The sequence below is a fragment of the Rhamphochromis longiceps genome, linkage group LG11 (genome assembly GCF_057381845.1).
Source record: "Rhamphochromis longiceps isolate RC_006_pf linkage group LG11, R_longiceps_female_GT1.1, whole genome shotgun sequence".
NCBI lineage: Eukaryota > Metazoa > Chordata > Actinopteri > Cichliformes > Cichlidae > Rhamphochromis > Rhamphochromis longiceps.
The window spans coordinates 8712883-8732942 of NC_140567.1; the positions used below are offsets into that span (position 1 = coordinate 8712883).

Genomic DNA, 20060 nt, shown 5'->3' on the forward strand with positions numbered 1-20060 from the left:
TCGAGACCTCTGCTGCTCAGCCGTCCTGATCGCTGCCTCCACTTTAACCAGTACCAGAGGCTGTAACCTCTGATCATTTCACCTGCACCGACAGTAAGACTCTTCTCCACAACCAAACGTGCCATAAACCCATCACAGCTTCATCATCAGCTCAGTCTCAGCAACATGCAGACATGCAGCAGAAACTCTGCAGGGAACGTCTGAAGTCTGTTCTTCAGTTTTCCCAGCTCACTGTTTATTGAACATGAGACAGAAAAATAACTTCACCTTTAATGTGAAACTTTTATCGCCTGTGACATGTTTGCAGGTAGTCTTCGTGCTGTGATTTAGTGTCACAGCTATAAATATCACACAAGGTAAAAACTACAAGTCCCAGCATCCTCTGTGTTTAGGGAGGAGCAGTGAAAGTGAAAGTGTTGATCCTCCGTTCAGAGCAGCAGGAGGAGGAAGGTGGAGCTGAGGCAGGTGAGTGTTAACATGAATATGTTTCTTCTTATGACATAACATAATTCCATGCTGTTCGTGTCTGTGGGTGAAACGTGAGGCCGGTCGGCTCCTCTGAGCGCTGGTTTCCTGTAAGTAGAGAGGAAGTGAGTTTAGCTGAGAGAGCAGGAGGAGAGTGAGAGCTGTGCTGAGGCAGGTGAGTGTTAACACCGCTCTGACATTACTGTGTCTCTGTGGCGGGAACAACAGGCTCCATCAGTGGAGGCAAAAATAATCAGACTTTGGTTTTTCAAAGGAAACATCTTTATGTCGGGAGAAGCCGCGCGCTCATTGGATAACGACTTGTCAATCTCAAGTTATTAGCCAATGAACGCGCAGTTCACAGTAAGACCCGCCTTTAACACGACATTTTTAAAAACTAAAATGGCGACAGAAACTCTGAATGGAGTTCAGGCTGATTTTATGAAAGTGCGACGTTTGAGCCACTTCCTGTTCTCAGTCCCGGCGTCCTGATCACCGAGGTTTCTGTTGCTCTGATATCTGATATTGATTATATCGGTAAACAGGCTGTAGGCAGAAACATCAGGTCTAATCTGAAAATCCCTTCAGAAACAAACTTATGTCCGTGTGATGCCGCACGCTGATTGGATAACCACCTGTCAGTCTCAGGGTATTAGCCAATGAGCGCGCAGATTCACAGTAAGACCTTATCAAGTCATTCTTTTAAACTAACACATCGACAGTAAAACTGTAACGTGTCCTGTGATCTATAAACACTCTGTGATGAATAATCTGAAGTTTTTTTGATCCTGGCAGTAGTTTCCTGTCACAGAGCAGAAGCTGCAGGCAGTTTTTGGCAGCTTTATATTTAATTTTTTCCAAAATAAATCAATAAAGGTAGAAAAGAACTCTCAGTGACATTAAAAATCTATTTTTAAAGACAGATGTGACCAAGTGCAACAAATATAAGATGATATGTTTACAGATATTTGAAGTATTGATCATACTTCAGATCAATAGAAGAGCACCTCTTCAACCTGAGCCTGAGGTTGGGAAGAGTCCCACAGCTCTGGAAAACCTCCTGTGTTGTACCAGTGCCAAAGACTTCACGCCCCAAGGACCTCAACAGCTACAGGCCGGTGGCTCTGACATCCCACCTGATGAAGACCCTGGAGCGGTTGGTCCTGGCTCAGCTTCGGCGCCTAACAAGCTCATCACTGGACCCACTTCAGTTTGCCTACCAGCCTGGCATTGGAGCGGATGATGCCGTCATTCACCTCCTACATCGTTCCCTCGCTCACCTGGAGACCGCTGGAAGCACTGTGAGAATCATGTTCTTTGATTTCTCCAGTGCCTTCAACACTATTCTTCCCTCGGTTCTGAAGGACAAGCTGGAGAACTCTGGAGTGGACCATCACCTCACTACCTGGATTTTGGACTACCTCACCGACCGACCACAGTATGTGAGGACTCAGGGCTGTGTGTCGGACAGGGTCGTCTGCAGTACGGGGGCCCCACAGGGAACGGTTCTGGCTCCGTTCCTCTTCACCATCTACACTGCAGACTTCTCCCACAATTCCACCCAGTGCTTCCTGCAGAAGTTCTCTGATGACTCTGCAATAGTCGGCCTCATCACTGATGGGGACGACAAGGAGTACAGAGGACTGACTCAAGACTTTGTGGACTGGTGCCAGCTGAACTACCTCCAGATCAACGCCAGTAAAACCAAGGAGCTGGTGGTAGACTTCCGCAGGCACAAGCATTCTCCACTGCAACCACTGAACATCCAGGGTATGGACATTGAGGCTGTGGACAGCTACAGGTACCTTGGTGTTCATCTGAACAACAGACTGGACTGGACTCATAACTCAGACGCCCTCTACAGGAAAGGGCAGAGCAGGCTGTACCTGCTGCGGAGACTCGGGTCGTTTGGGGTGGAGGGCCCACTCCTGAAGACCTTCTATGACTCTGTGGTGGCTTCTGCTATCTTTTATGGTGTGGTCTGCTGGGGCGGCAGCATCTCTGCTGGGAACAGGAAGAGACTGAACAGGGTGATCCGAAGGGCCAGCTCTGTTCTAGGATGCCCTCTGGACCCAGTGGAGGTGATGAGTGACAGGAGAATGGCGGCTAAGCTGTCATCCCTGTTGGACAACGTCTCCCACCCCATGCAGCAGACTGTGACAGCACTGAGCAGCTCCTTCAGTGGGAGACTGCGGCACCCACGGTGTGGGACGGAGAGATTTCGCAGGTCTTTCCTCCCCACTGCTGTCAGACTCCACAACAAAGACTTTAACTGAACAAACACACACATCCACACATGTGCAATAACACTAAGTGCAATAATCTTTTCTGGCATCGTTGTATTTTTACTCAGTTGTATATAGCATTCGTATTCTATTTTTATCTTATTGTATATTTTTATTCTATTTTATTCTACTGTATATAGTATTTTATTTTATTCTATTCTGTACAGTTGTGTACTGTATTTATTCTTATTGTATTCTAATTTTTGCGTCATAACTTTTGCACTGTCCACTTCCTGCTGTGACAAAACAAATTTCCCACGTGTGGGACTAATAAAGGTTATCTTATCTTATCTTATCTTATCTTATCTTATCTTATCTTATCTTATCTTATCTTATCTTATCTTATCTTATCTTATCTTATCTTATCTTATGTAGAACACAGAGCAGGCCCAATAACACAGAGTCATCCTGCTCACAAACAGCACTTTGGTTTCATGAGCTCACTTCCTGCAGTGATCCTCAGCTTCTCTCCAAAGGAGCTGTAACATGTGGGCTCCTCACCATGATGATGATCCCAAACACTCTGAGTTCCTTCATCCACCTGATCATGTACTTATTAAATAATGTGATAGTTTTGGTGTTTTTTAAAGACTTTGAGCCTCTAAAATAACTGGTTTGGACTTTAGGGCCAAAGCTCCAACATTAGAAACCCGTCAGTGTGATGCTTCCAGTACAACAACACCTCTGAGTGTGTGTGTTTACCTCTCAGACTAACTCCACCCTGACATCAAGAAGATGGAGGAAGAGGACGGAGCAGCATCTGCAGCATCCAGCTGTGTGTCTGTGAGGAGTGACGGGGTTACACAAACACCTCCACCTTACAGTCATGGACCTGCAGCAATAATGTAAGAACACTCCTAACTTTATTAGTCATTTCAACATAACCATGACAGAATCATTGATCTGTGATTGGTTCAAACTGTTTGATCTGAGTTTGATTTTTATTGACTTGTTTTCTTGCTAAGATCTGAACTCTGTAAGTTTAAGTGAAGTCAGTGCAGCAGAATCAGAGAGGAGAGCTGAGAACAAATTGAGTTCATTCAGAGACAGAAAAACTGGCTGATGATTGGCTGACCTGTCAGCGTTATGAAGCAGACACAATATCACAGAGTGATCAGCTGATCATATGGCTGTCAGAGAGAACTGATCAGTTATTGATGTTTGTGTTTGCAGAGGTCAGCGGTCACAGTCTCCAGCATCCAGCTGTGCGTCTGTGAGGAGTGACTGGTCCAGAGAAAGACCTCCAGACTTCAGTAATGAACCTGCACCAACAAAGGTCTTCAATCATGGAGCTCAGCTGACCATGTAAGAGAGCTGCTGACTCATTTACAGGTGTTTGAAATTCTGTGACCACTTTGTAATTATTCAATTCAATTATCTTTTTAAAAGTCAGGTCAAGGCTCCAAAAGCCCAAAGGTGATATAAGGGTGGTGACTCACAACAGTTTTTGTTTGCTGGATCATTTTAGTTCAGCTGGGTGTCTTTCCTTTTGTTATATTTCTTTAAGAGTTCAAAATGTGTTAATTACATAAATAAAATGTAATTTTCTCTGTAGCACTTCATGGATTTCACAAGCAACACACCTTAGTTGTTCACACAAAGCATAAAGGTAAAAAACAATATATACAGTGTTATCTTCATTTTAGATGTCAAAAAGTATTTGTGGCTCCCAGTGTTTTCTTTTGCGTGGAAACCGGCTCCAAATGGCTCTTTGGGTGTTAAAGGTTGCTGACCCCTGACCTAATGGTATATTTTTTTTGGCTGGATCGTTCTATAAAAACCTGAATCAAATCTGAGAAAAGTTTCCACCTGACCTATTGAATGTTATTGAAGCCAGAAGTTTGCCTTCATACTGTGTTTCTTGCATGTCTTTTGTGGTATACTAATTGATGTGAAATGAATGCAATGTGGTTGTATTTGCAGAGGTCAGAGATCACAGTCTCCAGTATCCAGCTGTGTGTCTGTGAGGAGTGACGTGTCCAAAGACAGACCCCCATATGTCAGTGATGAACCTGCACCAACAGTGAATTTCATTCATGGAGCTCAGCTGACCATGTAAGAGAGCTGCTAAGTCAGAGTTCAAAGGATGTTTCTATAAATGTGTTCTACCAGTGACATCATAAATGATTCCTAATGGTGGTCCGGGTACGATAATGCTAGTATTAATCCTAGTAGTAATGCAATCCAAGGTAATGATTTCTTCTCTGTTGATGTGAACATCTCTGCAGCAGTCTGTACTCTAATCTGAGACAACTATTACTGACAGAAACCATCACATTATCCAGTTTGTGTGTTTGCAGCTGCTTAAACTATTTTAAACAGAGATTAATCAGTAATTCATGTGATGTGTTTGTGTTTGCAGAGGTCAGAGGTCACAGTCTCCAGTATCCAGCTGTGTATCTGTGAGGAGTGACTGGTCCAAAGACATACCTCCACACTTCAGTCATGAACCTGCAGCAACAATGTTCTTCAGTCATGGAGCTCAGCTGACCATGTAAGAGAGCTGCTGACTCATTTACGGGTGTTTGAAATTCTGTGACCACTTTGTAATTTTATATGTCTACGTAAAAGTGATCTTAAACTTAAAGGAGACAAAGATGACCCAGAACACAAATGAGAGAGGAATATTGGACTCAGGATAATAATCTGAACTGAGTCATCAGAAACAGAAAGATGGTCTCAACAGGCCACTGAGCTGATCTCCAAAGAAAGAAGAAGATTGAAGAGTCCGAGGCTGTTTATTTGTCACAGGCATCGTCAAACACGTACAACACAGTGAAATGTGCTGAGCTGCTCCTGTGACTGGACAAAACATTAGAAACAATCATTAAATGAAATAATGAAACATTGTGCAGATGTAATGTTAAAGTGCTTTGTGCCACATTAGCACAGCATGTACTGACAGAGCAGTGCAAGCAGAACAAAGCAAATGAGCAAAGTGATGTAAACAGAGTAACTGAACAGAGTGAGCAGAGTAATATCAGCAGTAATGAAGCAGCAGGATCAGTGTAGCAGCGTGTGACGTCATAATGAATCAGGTATGATCTGAAATATGACAGTGAGACAAGAACATGATGTAAGGTCCTGTTTAAACCCTGATGGTGATGCTATGAGGGGAGCATGTTCTGATTTAGGACTTGGATGGTCTGAGGATAGAAGCTCCTCTCTGTTTGTGTCCTGATGGTGCAGAAGCTTCTGCCTGATTGTGGAAGGAGCTGAAGCCAGCATCATCCCAGAGGTGAAGCTCCTCTGTGTGCAGACCTGAGGTCAGATTCCTCCAGGCTGATGTTCAGGATCTACAGAAACGTGTGGTTGTAGTTATTGCTGCACTGTGTGCTGACAGCAGATACTCAGAACAAAGCGCTGCACACGTGTTCTTTACAAACATCTCTACATAGAAAATATGGATTATGGCAGTGAATGAACACGTTTCTGTCATTTGTTTCATTGTCTTCTTTTTTCTGCCTGTGTTCATGTGATTAATGTCTAACACATAAACAGGTTTGTAATCAAACATCACATCATCAGGGAGGCATCATGAAACAAAGTTACTGCTGGAGGCTGAACTCAATTTGGTGGCAATGTTCAAAAATATCACTCGGATCATTTCAAAGCTTTTACTTCTTCTTTTTCACTTCTGTAAAATAAGAGAAAGAAAATCAGAACCCAGAAGTTCACTTCCTGCTGACTGAACTCTTTCAAAATAAAGCTGAAAGCTCTTAATGTGACACCGCTGCTCCACCACAGTTTTTAGAGGAGGTCAAAGGTCAGTTCAAAGTGATGGATCCCAAACTTCCAGTACATCCAGTGAAGGACATAATCAGCTCTGTGATGAAGGCTTTTACTGTGGAGTTTGTAGGCTGATCACTCTGTGTTTAATAAGACAGGAACAGCAAAGGAAACTTGGATTCTGAACTCAAACTCAAGTTTCTCCACTTTGACTTTTCTCTGTGACCATCAGAGCTTCTGCACAGTGTCATCAAATCTGGATGTTTGTCACTGACAGTCAATGATTTTAGTGATAAAGAAATGTGTTCACAGAGGGAGGAAGAGGAGTGGTGTCTGTGAGGAGGAGCAGCTGTCCTGCTGTGCTTTGTGTCAGAACGTCCTGAAGGATCCAGTCTCTACCAGCTGTGGACACTGGTTATGCAGACAGTGCATCTCCTCATACTGGGACCAGTCTGCTTCATCAGGAGACTTGTCCTGTCCCCAGTGTGGAGAAAGATCCAGAACCAGAGCTGGACTGCAGACTGCCAGTCAGAGCAGCTGTGTACAAAGTAAGACTGAACATCTGTCTGCTGATGGACTCATTTCTGAAAACTGGACTTCTTGTTGTTGTTCAGACATTAAAGAGTTTTATTTCTGTTTTTCTTTCTTTCAGCAGATGTTGGTCTGCAGGAGGTTTTAGATGAACATAAGATCAGTCTGAGGAGGAGATGTGAACGTGTGACTGAAGGAAGTGATGAAACAGGAAGTAGAACCCTCCTCAATAGGATCTACACTGAGCTCTACATCACAGAGGGACAGAGTGAAGAGGTTCATACCCAACATGAGGTGAGGCAGCTGGAGACAGCTTCCAAGATGGACGCCCTCCATGACAGTCCAATCAGGTGCCAGGACATCTTTAAAGCCTTACCTGACCAACAGAGACCCATCAGAGTGGTTCTGACCAATGGCGTGGCTGGTGTTGGAAAAACCTTCGCAGTGCAGAAGTTCACTCTGGACTGGGCAGAGGGCTTGGAGAACCAACATGTCAGTGTGGTGGTTCTGCTTTCATTCAGGGAGCTGAACCTGATCAGAGATGAGCAGTGCAGTCTTCTGGAGCTGCTCCATGTTTTCCATCCAACATTACAGAAGGTCACAGCAGAGAAGCTGGCTGTCTCTCAGCTTTTGTTCATCTTTGACGGCCTGGATGAAACCAGACTTTCATTGGATTTCACCAACAGGAAGCTGCTTTCTGATGTCACACAGAAGTCATCAGTCAGCCAGCTGCTGACAAACCTCATCCAAGGGAATCTGCTTCCCTCGGCTCTCGTCTGGATAACTTCCCGACCTGCAGCAGCCAATCAGATCCCTCCTACGTGTGTTGACAGGCTAACAGAAGTACGAGGCTTCAATGACGCCCAGAAGGAGGAGTACTTCAGGAGGAGATTCAGTGATGAAGAGCTGTCCAGCAGAATCATCTCCCACATAAAGACATCCAGGAGCCTCCACATCATGTGTAGTATCCCAGTCTTCTGCTGGATCACTGCTACAGTTCTGGAGCACATGTTGACTACAGAGCAGAGAGGAGAGCTGCCCAAGACCCTGACTGACATGTACTCACACTTCCTGCTGGTTCAGACAAAGAGGAAGAAGAACAAGTACCATGAGGGACGTGAGACGAGTCCACAGGAGCTCACGGAGGCTGACAGGGAAGTTCTTCTGAAGCTGGGGAGGCTGGCGTTTGAACATCTGGAGAAAGGAAACATCATGTTCTACCAAGAAGACCTGGAGCAGTGTGGTCTGGATGTGACAGAGGCCTCGGTGTACTCAGGAGTTTGTACAGAGATCTTCAAAAGAGAGTGTGTGATCTTCCAGAAACCAGTCTACTGCTTTGTTCATCTGAGCATTCAGGAGTTTCTGGCTGCAGTCTACATGTTCCACTGTCACACCAACAGGAAGACAGAGGTGCTGAAGGACTTCCTGGAAAATAATCCAGATGATCCTTACTATTACATTTCATTTTCGGATGATTTGCTGATGAGAGTCATGTCTAAATCCCTCCAGAGTAAAAACGGTCGTCTGGACCTGTTTGTTCGCTTCCTTCATGGCCTTTGTCTGGAGTCCAACCAGAGACTCTTAGGAGGTCTGCTGGGTCAGACAGAGAATATTCCAGAAACCATCCAGAGAGTCATCAAGAGCCTGAAGGAGATGAACAGTGATAAAATCTCTCCTGACAGAAGCATCAACATCTTCCACTGTCTGATGGAGATGAACGACCTCTCAGTACATCAGGAGATCCAAGAGTTCCTGAAGTCAGAGAACAGATCAGAGAAGAAACTCTCTGAGATCCACTGCTCAGCTCTGGCCTTCATGCTGCAGATGTCAGAGGAGGTTCTGGATGAGTTGGACCTGCAGAAGTACAACACATCAGAGCAGGGACGACACAGACTGATTCCAGCTGTGAGAAACTGCAGAAAGGCTCGGTGAGTCCAGATGTGATCATTAACACCTTTAATTAGTGTAGATCAGTAGGGCTGTGCGATATGACCAAAATCTCATATCCCGATATAAGACATCTATTGTCCCAACAACGATATAAATCACAAAAAGTTTACATTTTCTGTAAATTCTGTGAATCTCGGGCAGCTCGACTTGTGTGAAGTGTTTCCAGCTGGGCGTCATGTACCTGGAGTCGAGTGTTTTAACCTTGTTTTAGACATAAGTTGTAACAGCCAATATTTCTTTGAGTATTTATTACATGGCGTGCTGCGGGGAAAAGCCTGTTCTAACGTTTGAGTCTAAGGCTTATTTTCTAGCACCTGACGGCTCTTTTTGCTTGTCATCCGTAAACACTCTGCATACTCTTTCACATGATTCCATTTATTTTGAAAGGTCTCAACAGGATCTTGAGCTTTATTGTGAAAGGTTTATGTGGAAAATAAACAAGCGGACACGCGATGGTTTTACCGTCGTTGTTGCTAACGACAACGCATAAAAACAGGCACTTTTCCGTGCGTAGTGTGGTTATATTAAATATAAGAGAAAGAGAACTTAATTAACTAAATTAATATAACAAGTACAGTGACCATCAAAACCATGAAAAATTATTGCCGTAAACAGTTAATTTTGCGAACTGCGAAACAAACTATAGCGTAAAATGAAACCATAGACGTTTTTATATCGTCATCCAATATATATGATTATATCAAACTGCCCAATAGATCAGTACATTTTTTTTTCCTGACTTGTTAAAAAAGTTTATTGAAAATCTTCATTTTTTTATCATTTATAGAGAAATATGCCACCACATAGGTGTGTGTCTTTGTTCAGCACCTTAGAAACCAAAATCTGCTTCTTGTAGTTGTTTCCCGTCACCAGGGGGCAGTGTTGCAGCGTGAAACATCTGTGTTGTTTTTGTTAATTTTACTGAGCTCATGCTGTGTACCTACTGCTGGCGCACAGAGCTCGGACTGATCCTCCAGGAATGGTGGCAGCTTACTGGCCAAGAGGCAGTGATGTCATACCTGTTGCTCTCTAATCTGGATCTTAAACTGCTCTGGCATAAGTTCACAGCATATGTTACCATGGCAATTTACCCCGGTAAAAACTAGACATGGAGAGATCCGATATAACGTATCGGTATCGGTCCGATAGTGACCTAAATTACTGGATCAGATATCGGAGACAAATAAAAAAAATTTTAATCCGATCCGAAGTATCACAAAATCACCTCACAAAACTTGCTACATGGCATAACCCAGCTCATGACCTTAGCACAGTAGATCAGTATTCGTCACGTGATAGAGCGGCTGTTGCGTGCGAGGCCTGTCGGCGGTCTGGTTGAGCATTTGGAGCCTTTCTACGTGCCTCCAAACTGCAGCATTTCATCTCGGAGAAAACTACAGGGAGTGCAGAATTATTAGGTAAATGAGTATTTTGTCCACATCATCCTCTTCATGCATGTTGTCTTACTCCAAGCTGTATAGGCCCGAAAGCCTACTACCAATTAAGCATATTAGGTGATGTGCATCTCTGTAATGAGAAGGGGTGTGGTCTAATGACATCAACACCCTATATCAGGTGTGCATAATTATTAGGCAACGTCCTTTCCTTTGGCAAAATGGGTCAAAAGAAGGACTTGACAGGCTCAGAAAAGTCAAAAATAGTGAGATATCTTGCAGAGGGATGCAGCAGTCTCAAAATTGCAAAGCTTCTGAAGCGTGATCATCGAACAATTAAGCGTTTCATTCAAAATAGTCAACAGGGTCGCAAGACGCGTGTGGAAAAACCAAGGCGCAAAATAACTGCCCATGAACTGGGAAAAGTCAAGCGTGCAGCTGCCAAGATGCCACTTGCCACCAGTTTGGCCATATTTCAGAGCTGCAACATCACTGGAGTGCCCAAAAGCAATACTCAGGTGTGCAATACTCAGAGACATGGCCAAGGTAAGAAAGGCTGAAAGACGACCACAACTGAACAAGACACACAAGCTGAAACGTCAAGACTGGGCCAAGAAATATCTCAAGACTGATTTTTCTAAGGTTTTATGGACTGATGAAATGAGAGTGAGTCTTGATGGGCCAGATGGATGGGCCCGTGGCTGGATTGGTAAAGGGCAGAGAGCTCCAGTCCGACTCAGACGCCAGCAAGGTGGAGGTGGAGTACTGGTTTGGGCTGGTATCATCAAAGATGAGCTTGTGGGGCCTTTTCGGGTTGAGGATGGAGTCGAGCTCAACTCCCAGTCCTGCTGCCAGTTTCTGGAAGACACATTCTTCAAGCAGTGGTACAGGAAGAAGTCTGCATCCTTCAAGAAAAACATGATTTTCATGCAGGACAATGCTCCATCACACGCGCCCAAGTACTCCACAGCGTGGCTGGCAAGAAAGGGTATAAAAGAAGAAAAACTAATGACATGGCCACCTTGTTCACCTGATCTGAACCCCATTGAGAACCTGTGGTCCATCATCAAATGTGAGATTTACAAGGAGGGAAAACAGTACACCTCTCTGAACAGTGTCTGGGAGGCTGTGGTTGCTGCTGCACGCAATGTTGATGGTGAACAGATCAAAACACTGACAGAATCCATGGATGGCAGGCTTTTGAGTGTCCTTGCAAAGAAAGGTGGCTATATTGGTCGCTGATTTGTTTTTTTGTTTTTGAATGTCAGAAATGTATATTTGTGAATGTGGAGATGTTATATTGGTTTCACTAGTAAAAATAAATAATTGAAATGGGTATATATTTGTTTTTTGTTAAGTTGCCTAATAATTATGCACAGTAATAGTCACCTGCACACACAGATATCCCCCTAAAATAGCTAAAACTAAAAACAAACTAAAAACTACTTCCACAAACATTCAGCTTTGATATTAATGAGTTTTTTGGGTTCATTGAGAACATGGTTGTTGTTCAATAATAAAATTATTCCTCAAAAATACAACTTGCCTAATAATTCTGCACTCCCTGTAGAAGTAAAGCAAGTGTGTAAGTTCAACTCTGAATGTTTGTATAGCTTTTCCACATTAAGCTTAACAACTGATTTATGGAGCCACAGCTGGACTGGCCATCGGAATTTTATGTTTAGGCGAAAAGGAATCGATTTCTCCCGGACTTCAGCGAGAGTGAAACAAAGACACAAAGCTGGAGTTATTCTGTGTCTTTGCTGCACAGCTGCCTCTTCTCCTCTCATTCTCTCCCCCTCCCTCTCCTGTTGCTACTTCAATCATGAAACTGATCAATGATCAGCTGATCGGCTTTTCTCTCTTGTTTGTTTATCACCCACTTTGCGCCAGAAAGAGGAAACCGCCGGATGTTGCGTTAATCAACAGCAGCACGTTTAAGCTTGATCAGCTGTTGTTAGAATTTATTTAATATTAATTTCTAGTATCAGCTGGTGTTTGCTGGAGCCACAGATGTAAAGCTGCTGGTCATGATGTCGGTTTGGATATGTGGTAAGAGGGAAACATGAAGATGAAACCAGGAGATGTCCTTACTGAATCATCAGAGCTGAACAGGTGATGGAGAAACAGGTTTACCTTTTAGGTGACATGAATGAGTTATGAACTGTTTCTGAGAGACAAATAACACCAGGATCCTTTTCTATGTAGCAGACAGGGAGGAGGGTGGGTGGTGGTTCCCTATTTTGTGGCTGGTTATTAGTTAGGTTGTTTAATATTTCCGCTAAGTACTCTTTAGAATACCAGAATTGGGAGGATGGTGCAGGTTTAAGTTTATTAGATTGATCAGTGTAGCTGAGCTATGAAATATTTTGGGTGCAGTGTATTTTTTGGATACAGCAGGGTTCGTACGGGTGCTTGAAATCCTTGAAAATGCTTGACTTTTAATGTTGTCCTTTTAAGGTTTGAAAAGTGCTTGAATTTCAGATGTGGTGCTTAAAAGTGCTTGAAAGTGTAACTGTATTTCATTCACCACAAATAACTATCTGATTGAATAGTTTTCTTATCAGACAGAGAAATAAAATGAGTCGCAAAATGTAAAAGCAAATTTTCCCCGCCTGGGCTGCCTTGCACCTCTGTCTGTTTCAACGTGTGACCCCGCCCCTCCCTCGGACAGTCGGGGATGAGTGCGCTAACATACCTGTAGGTTGCTGTTTTAATGAGTGTTTGATGGAAAACGACAATGGCGGAGTTTGCGCTCTGCATGATAGGTGAGTCCTAGTAAATAATTTTCCAGTACGTGTACGTTACTGGAGAAATGATTGAAATGCACTGAGTGTGATGCAGTATTGCAGTGCTATTATGGAATATGCTGTGAACTTAGGTAACATCACTTAGCAGTAATATGAGTCAATTTACTCAAGTGAAAGCTTTAAACATTAGCCGATACATAACTAGCTAACTTAAGGCTTTCTGATTAACCCTCTGGGGTCGACGGACTCAGTCTCCGTTTCAACTTGGGTCGAACGTGCGGACTTCAAGCTATATACCAACTTTTAAATAGTGTTGATAGGCCACGTAAAACTGATGTTTTCTTGTTTTGTTTTTTTCTGAATAAGACAGTGGCGTTTACTCTGGGAAGAAACGGTAAAAACTGTGTTTTCTAAGGAGAGCGCTAGCAAACACGCTTTGCTTATGAGTGAAAAAAAAGAAAAACCCTCCATCCCTATTGGTGGAAAAATTTACCATGTCGACCAATCAAAAAATGATATGGCAACATGTGGCATTCGTGGCTCAAGAGTTGGAAGTTCACCTTGTAATCGGAAGGTTGCCAGTTCGAGCCCCGGCTTGGACAGCCTCGGTCATTGTGTCCTTGGGCAAGACACTTCACCCGTTGCCTACTGGTGGTGGTCAGAGGGCCCGGTGGCGCCAGTGTCCGGCAGCCTCGCCTCTGTCACTGCGCCCCAGGGCGGCTGTGGTTACTATGTAGCTTGCCATCACCAGTGTGTGAATGTGTGTGTGTGAATGGGTGGATGACTGAATGTGTAAAGCGCTTTGGGTCCTTAGGGACCAGTAAAGTGCTTTACAAATACAGGCCATTTATCATTTGGTTGTTTGGGAAGAGAGGGAAGTTTTAGTGACCAGCGAGAGAGAGCGAGAGGGAGAGTGTTTTGATATGTGAGAGATTTGTGATGTTTACCGTGTTTGGAGTATTGAGTTAGTGTGTTCTCTAGTGTAGTTAGTGTGTAGTGTAGTTTTTTGTTTTGTTTTGTGTGTCAGTTCTACTAGTGAACGTCACAATTGGTGCTAAAAAGCCACCAAAGGCACATTGCAGTGACACAACTGCTGTCAGACCTGCAGGTTTATCCCTGTGCTGTTCTCATCTGTCTTCTAGTGAACACAAACAATTTTTTGGAGTTGCATAAATAATTTGTGTACCTTCTTATTTGATGCAGAACAGCTGATTATTCTGTAAATAGTTTTAAATGGTTATATGAAAAACGTCTGAGCCTTGGCTGCATTTTTAGGTAAATAGTACCATATAACTTTGTTTGCAAAACTTGTGCATTTTTTTTTAAATGTACAATTTCTATTTGTATTTCAAGTTATGAAAATGATTCGTTAAACATGCTTGTGGTTTTTACAGTCAAAAATATCACTTTCTACTCGTATTTTAAAATTTAAAATGAGCGACTGATCCATATGGTCACAAAAAATAGCCACTTGTTTCTGTGCTACCAAAGTTCCCTGGCTTTCATTCAAAATGTGTTTATGGTCAGCACCTACACATTAAACTACTTAAACATTATAAATGTCTTCAAGCTCACACAGAGGCCTGTGGTTCATTATCAGCCACTGAGACAGTACACACATTTATATGTGTATTTGTATATGAATATTTCATACTTTTAAGGCTGCCTGTGTATTTAAGGGAGATGAACAAAAACCACTGGAACTGTACATAATAATATCACGGATAATAAATTCAATAGATTTTAAGTAGATTGTGACGGAGTGACCCGTCTCAAGGCAGAGTCCGCTGAGTATGGCACCGCCACCATTAGATCGCCACCATTAGTTCGATTTGGCACCCGGGGCGGCGTATCTTTCTGACGACCGAGTAGAGGAATAAAAGGGGTGAGGAGCAAGTTGTGAGCCGCATCGGGGGTGGCTAGATTTTGGTTCCCACTTACTTGTTAAGGGCGTCGGTCGGGGAGACGTGCGGGGGATCGCCAATCGTGCAGGGTGACGCAAGCCGATGGTATGGGGGTGTGGGGTTTAAATAATGAGTTCACGTGTGTCTGGACTGTCATGAGAATGGCCTCATTACGTGGGCCGTTAATGTGTATATGAAGTCGGGTAGACTTCTGGGAAATAGTTGAGAGCCTGTATCAATGTATATGTTTTGTGAGTGTATAATGAAAAAGAAATTCTGGGGGAGGGAGACGGGGATTAAAGTTAGAATAAAGAATTGGTGGTGACGCCAAGGGGGAGGGGTTACGGGATATAAGAGACGGCGAGCCGGATATGAAGGGGTGTGTGTTGTAACATACAGGCTGTGTAGCGCGGATCTCAGTTTTATGTCTTTGCAACCATCTTTTTATGCACTGGGGAGGCCGTTTCAAATAAAGTATCCACACTAATACCTTACCGACTACGCCTGTGTTTGTCCGGGAGAGGTCTGGAAGGGGACCCCGTGACATATGGTGTCAGAAGTGGGATGGCTAGTCGGAAGAGGAAAACGCGCCTCCCAGCGAAGCGCACAGGGCTGCGGTCCCAGCAGCATGAGCTTCCGGGGGAGAAGACAGCAGAGGAGCTGGCGTGGGACACAGTGCCGGCGTCGTCTTCTTCAGCAGAGGAGGAGGAGATTTCCGGCAGGATTGGTCCGGAGTTGCCTACAACCTCGACCGCAGCACGTGATGGAGAACTGATTGCGATGATGAGGGACTTCCTGGCGGGACAGCAAAGGAGAGAGACGGTGTTATTGGCTGAACTCAGGGGGCTGAGGACCGTTCCCTCTCCTAATGCGCTGTTGCCGGCGGATTCAGCTAGTCAGCAGAGCTCAGGGCAAGTGTTAGCGGGAGCTAGCACTACGGCCGCTACGGCTACACCGAGCACGGTAACAGCGAGTAGCCCCAGGATGGTGCTGCCTACCCCGGCCCGGCAGCGAGAATACCGGCCGTCGTTACTGGAGGAACCGGCTCGCCAGTCCCTGGCAACGACAAGCAGCCTCGACCAGACGGGCGGAGAGTGGAGGCGATCGGAGGGGCCAAAGATTCCACCGTACCAGATGGGGGAAGATATTGAGAACTATTTGTTGCGCTTTGAGCGGGTGGCCAGAACCTGGAGATGGCCGGAGAATGAATGGGCCTGTCGGCTAGTTCCGTTGCTAGCGGGGAAGGCGTTGGAGGCCTATACCGCAATGGATGAAGAAAGAGCCCACTGTTATGAGGATTTAAAAGCTGCCTTGTTAGTTAAATTTGACATTTCCCCGGAGACGTATCGGCAGCGGTTTCGCTCTAATATTATTCCACCTGGGGAGAGCCCCACCGAGACGTACTACCGGCTGAAAGGACTGTACCGGCGCTGGCTTCGACCAGAGCAGCATACGAAGGACGAGATGGGAGAAGCGATTATTTTGGAGCAGCTAATTCGAGTTCTTCCAGGGGAGGTGAGGACCTGGGTGAGGGAGCATGAGCCCGCGGACGGACTGGCCGCAGCCAAGTTGGTGACGCAGTATTTCAATGCGCGGAGAGGAGCGGCCCCGGTCCGCTCAGCTGGGACGCCACAGCGATCGTCCCCGCAATCCGCGGGTCTGCCGAAGCGGGAGAGTAACCCCGAGCCATCCGGGGCCCCAAGGTATCCACTCTACGAGGAGCGGGTAAGGACTTTCTTTGTTATTACTGCCAGCAGCCAGGCCATAAAGCCTCGGTGTGCCCCATCCGGAAGGCCAAAGTCACTGGGGCCTGCTATGCACCTCGGCTGGAGGCGGAACCAACAAAGGTCCAGCCAGCTGAGGGGCAACGCTATAAAACTGTAATGGTAAATGGGCAGCGGGTTACTGCTTTGCTGGACACTGGTAGTTTTATGTCATTAATTAAGCAAAGCTTGGTACCAGTGAACTGTGTGGACTATAGTCGACAAGAAGAAGTGTTATGTGTGCATGGTGACAAACATCCCTACCCAAAGGTGGAAATAACAGTGACTATTAATGACCAGCCATATTTATTGTCTGTTGGGGTGGTACAGAATTTGCCGGTAGAGGTTATTCTGGGGATGGATGTGCCTGTGCTTATGGATTTGTTGCAAGAAAAAGAAGAGCGGGACACAGAGACAAAAGGGAGGGAAACGGGGAATGTTCAAATGAAGGTGTTAGGCCCAGTGGTCACTAGGGCCCAGGCGAAGGCGGGATGCCAACCCCTGCCAGACTTGGACAGTAGTCTGTGCGAGGGTGGCACGAAAGGGCCGAGAAAATCTCGTCGCCAACGCCGCTTTGAGAAGCAGCTATGGTCCCAGGGACCGGGCAATAAGAACATGAAATGGGATGTACCTGAAAATATTTCTGTGTTGCAAAGGGAGGATGAGACGTTGGAAGTGTTGTTTGCTAATGTGCCTGAAGGGGGAACAGGGAAATGGGGAGGAAAAGAGAAGTTTGTGGTTGAGAAAAATGTGTTGTATGCAGTTGATGGGGACCACCAGCGGCTTGTGATCCCTGCTAGTTGTAGACCTCTCATTCTGCATTTAGCTCATACCCTCCCCTGGGCAGGCCATTTGGGTCGCCAAAAAACCTATTTACGGGTTAGTACGCATTTCTTTTGGCCGTCAATGTATACGGATGTACAGAAGTACTGTCGTGCATGCCCTGTGTGTCAGAAAACTTGCCCAGCGCGCAAATCGGATCGGGCTCTGCTACAACCCTTGCCGGTCATCTCTATCCCCTTCCGTAGGGTAGCTATGGACATTGTGGGTCCGTTAGTAAAAAGTGGTCGGGGTTATCAGTACATATTGGTGGTGTGTGATTACGCGACCCGTTTCCCAGAGGCGTTTCCGTTGCGAGCGATCACAGCCCCTAATGTTCTGCGTGCACTGATACAGTTGTTTTCTCGGGTGGGGATACCTGATGAGATTTTGACCGACCAAGGGACTAACTTTACGTCGAAGTTAATGCAGCTCTTCCACACTCAGTTAGGCGTTTCGGCCATCAAGACGTCACCGTACCATCCACAGACAGATGGGTTGGTGGAGAGGTTTAATCAGACTCTCAAACGGATGTTACAGAAGTTTGTGTCAGACACGGGAAAAGATTGGGACCAGTGGTTACCCTTTCTTTTGTTCGCGTATAGAGAGGTTCCACAGGCGTCCACGGGGTTCTCCCCCTTTGAGTTACTCTATGGGTGGGAGGTACAGGGGCCGCTTGATCTCGTTCGAAAGGGGTGGGAGTCTTCGACCGTGGCTCCAAATGAGAAAGGGGTGGTGCAGTTTGTGCTGGAGATGAGAGAGCGGTTGGAGCGGTACCAGGCCGAGGCCGAAGCCAATCTGCGGGATGCTCAACGAAGCCAGAAGATCTGGTATGACCAACAGGCCCGGCAACGTGAGTTTCAGCCCGGACAAAAGGTGCTGTTACTTCTCCCTTCTTCCAACAGTAAACTGCTGGCGAAATGGCAAGGGCCCTATATCGTGCTTCGCCGAATGGGACCAGTGACGTATGAGATCCATCATCCGGGAAAAAAGAAACCGAAACAAACCTACCATGTGAACCTCCTGAAGGAATGGGTGGAGCAGCCCCGTCCGGCTCCGAGGGAGGCACTGATGGCCAGGGTGGTGCAAGGAGGAGGACAGAGTGAACCTGAGCAGGCTACGGATCCAAGGTCTCCGGTATTGACTCATCTGACCTCACAGCAGGCTGCGGAACTACTGAAAATTCTGCAGGAGACGCCTTCGCTGTGTTCCGTTAACCCAGGTCGGACTACCTTGGTTGAACACGTGATCCGGCTAAAAGAGGGACAGCCCATCCGGCAACGGCCCTATCGGGTTCCGCAACACTTGGTGGAGAAGCTGCGACAGGAGGTGGAGAAGATGCTGGAGCTTAGAGTGATCGAGCCGTCCTGCTCCGAATGGTGCAGCCCGGTGGTCATTATCTTCAAAAAGGATGGCTCTTTACGCATCTGCATCGACTTTCGAAAGCTAAATGCCATCTCCGAGTTTGATGCGTACCCCATGCCGCGAATTGAGGATTTACTGGAGAAGATTGGGGCTGCCCAGTATATCACCACTTTGGACTTGTGCAAAGGCTACTGGCAGGTGCCACTGGAGGAGACGTCGAGGCCGTACACTGCTTTCAGGACCCCTGCCGGGCTCTTCCAGTTTACCGTGATGCCCTTTGGCCTACATGGGGCACCGGCTACCTTCCAAAGGCTGATGGACAGGTTGTTACAGGGCTGTGACGGTTATAGCGCCGCCTACCTGGATGATGTCGTCATCTTCAGCCACACGTGGGAGGAGCATATGCAGCATCTGTCGGAGGTCTTGGGAAGAATTCATAAGGCCGGGCTGACTCTGAACCCCTCGAAGTGTGAATGGGCGCGGCAGGAGACTCGCTACTTGGGCTACCAGGTGGGACGAGGAGAGGTGCGACCGCAGCTGGATAAGGTGGAAGCTATCCAGAATTGTCCTCGGCCTCGCACCAAGAAGGAGGTGCGGGCTTTCCTGGGACTGGTTGGTTGGTACCGAAGGTTTGTGCCCCAGTTTGCAACAATGGCGGCGCCGCTGACGACATTACTGGGGAAGAACCAACGAAATCCGGTCATATGGACCGCAGCATGTGAACAGGCGTTCCAGGGACTGAAAACTTGCCTGTGTTCGACCCCCGTGCTCTGGAGTCCGGACTTTAAGAAGCAGTTTTTGGTCCAGGTGGATGCCTCCAAGAGCGGCCTGGGAGCCGTGTTGGTTCAAGGGGACCCGGGCGAGGAGCACCCGATCCTATATCTGAGCCGCAAGCTGCTGCCGCGGGAGACCAATTACTCGACGGTGGAGAAGGAGGCTCTGGCGATTAAGTGGGCGCTGGAAAAACTCCGGTATTACTTACTGGGAAGAGAGTTTGTGTTGGAGACTGATCATCGGGCGCTTACCTGGATCCAGTCCATGAAGGATCATAATAGCCGACTTACACGCTGGTACCTCTCACTGCAACCTTTCAGGTTCGCCATCC

General features: G+C 46.1%; 1 protein-coding gene across 4 annotated transcripts in view; it reads left to right on the top strand.

Annotated features, from left to right (window-relative positions):
* Positions 1-357: 357 nt before the first annotated feature.
* The window catches only part of LOC146658513 (protein NLRC3-like), a 34986-nt gene continuing 15283 nt past the window's right edge, over positions 358-20060 (top strand). For all 4 annotated transcript variants that reach the window (XR_014913721.1, XM_085422162.1, XM_085422163.1 and 1 more), the window contains exons 1-7: positions 358-465; positions 3460-3595; positions 3924-4055; positions 4674-4805; positions 5113-5244; positions 6792-7027; positions 7132-8938. Coding sequence is in view for 3 of the 4 variants with exons in the window: in XM_085422162.1 (XP_085278288.1) it covers positions 3486-3595; positions 3924-4055; positions 4674-4805; positions 5113-5244; positions 6792-7027; positions 7132-8938 (2549 nt within the window). In the remaining variant the exon portion in view is untranslated. The remainder of the gene's footprint in view (positions 466-3459; positions 3596-3923; positions 4056-4673; positions 4806-5112; positions 5245-6791; positions 7028-7131; positions 8939-20060) is intronic.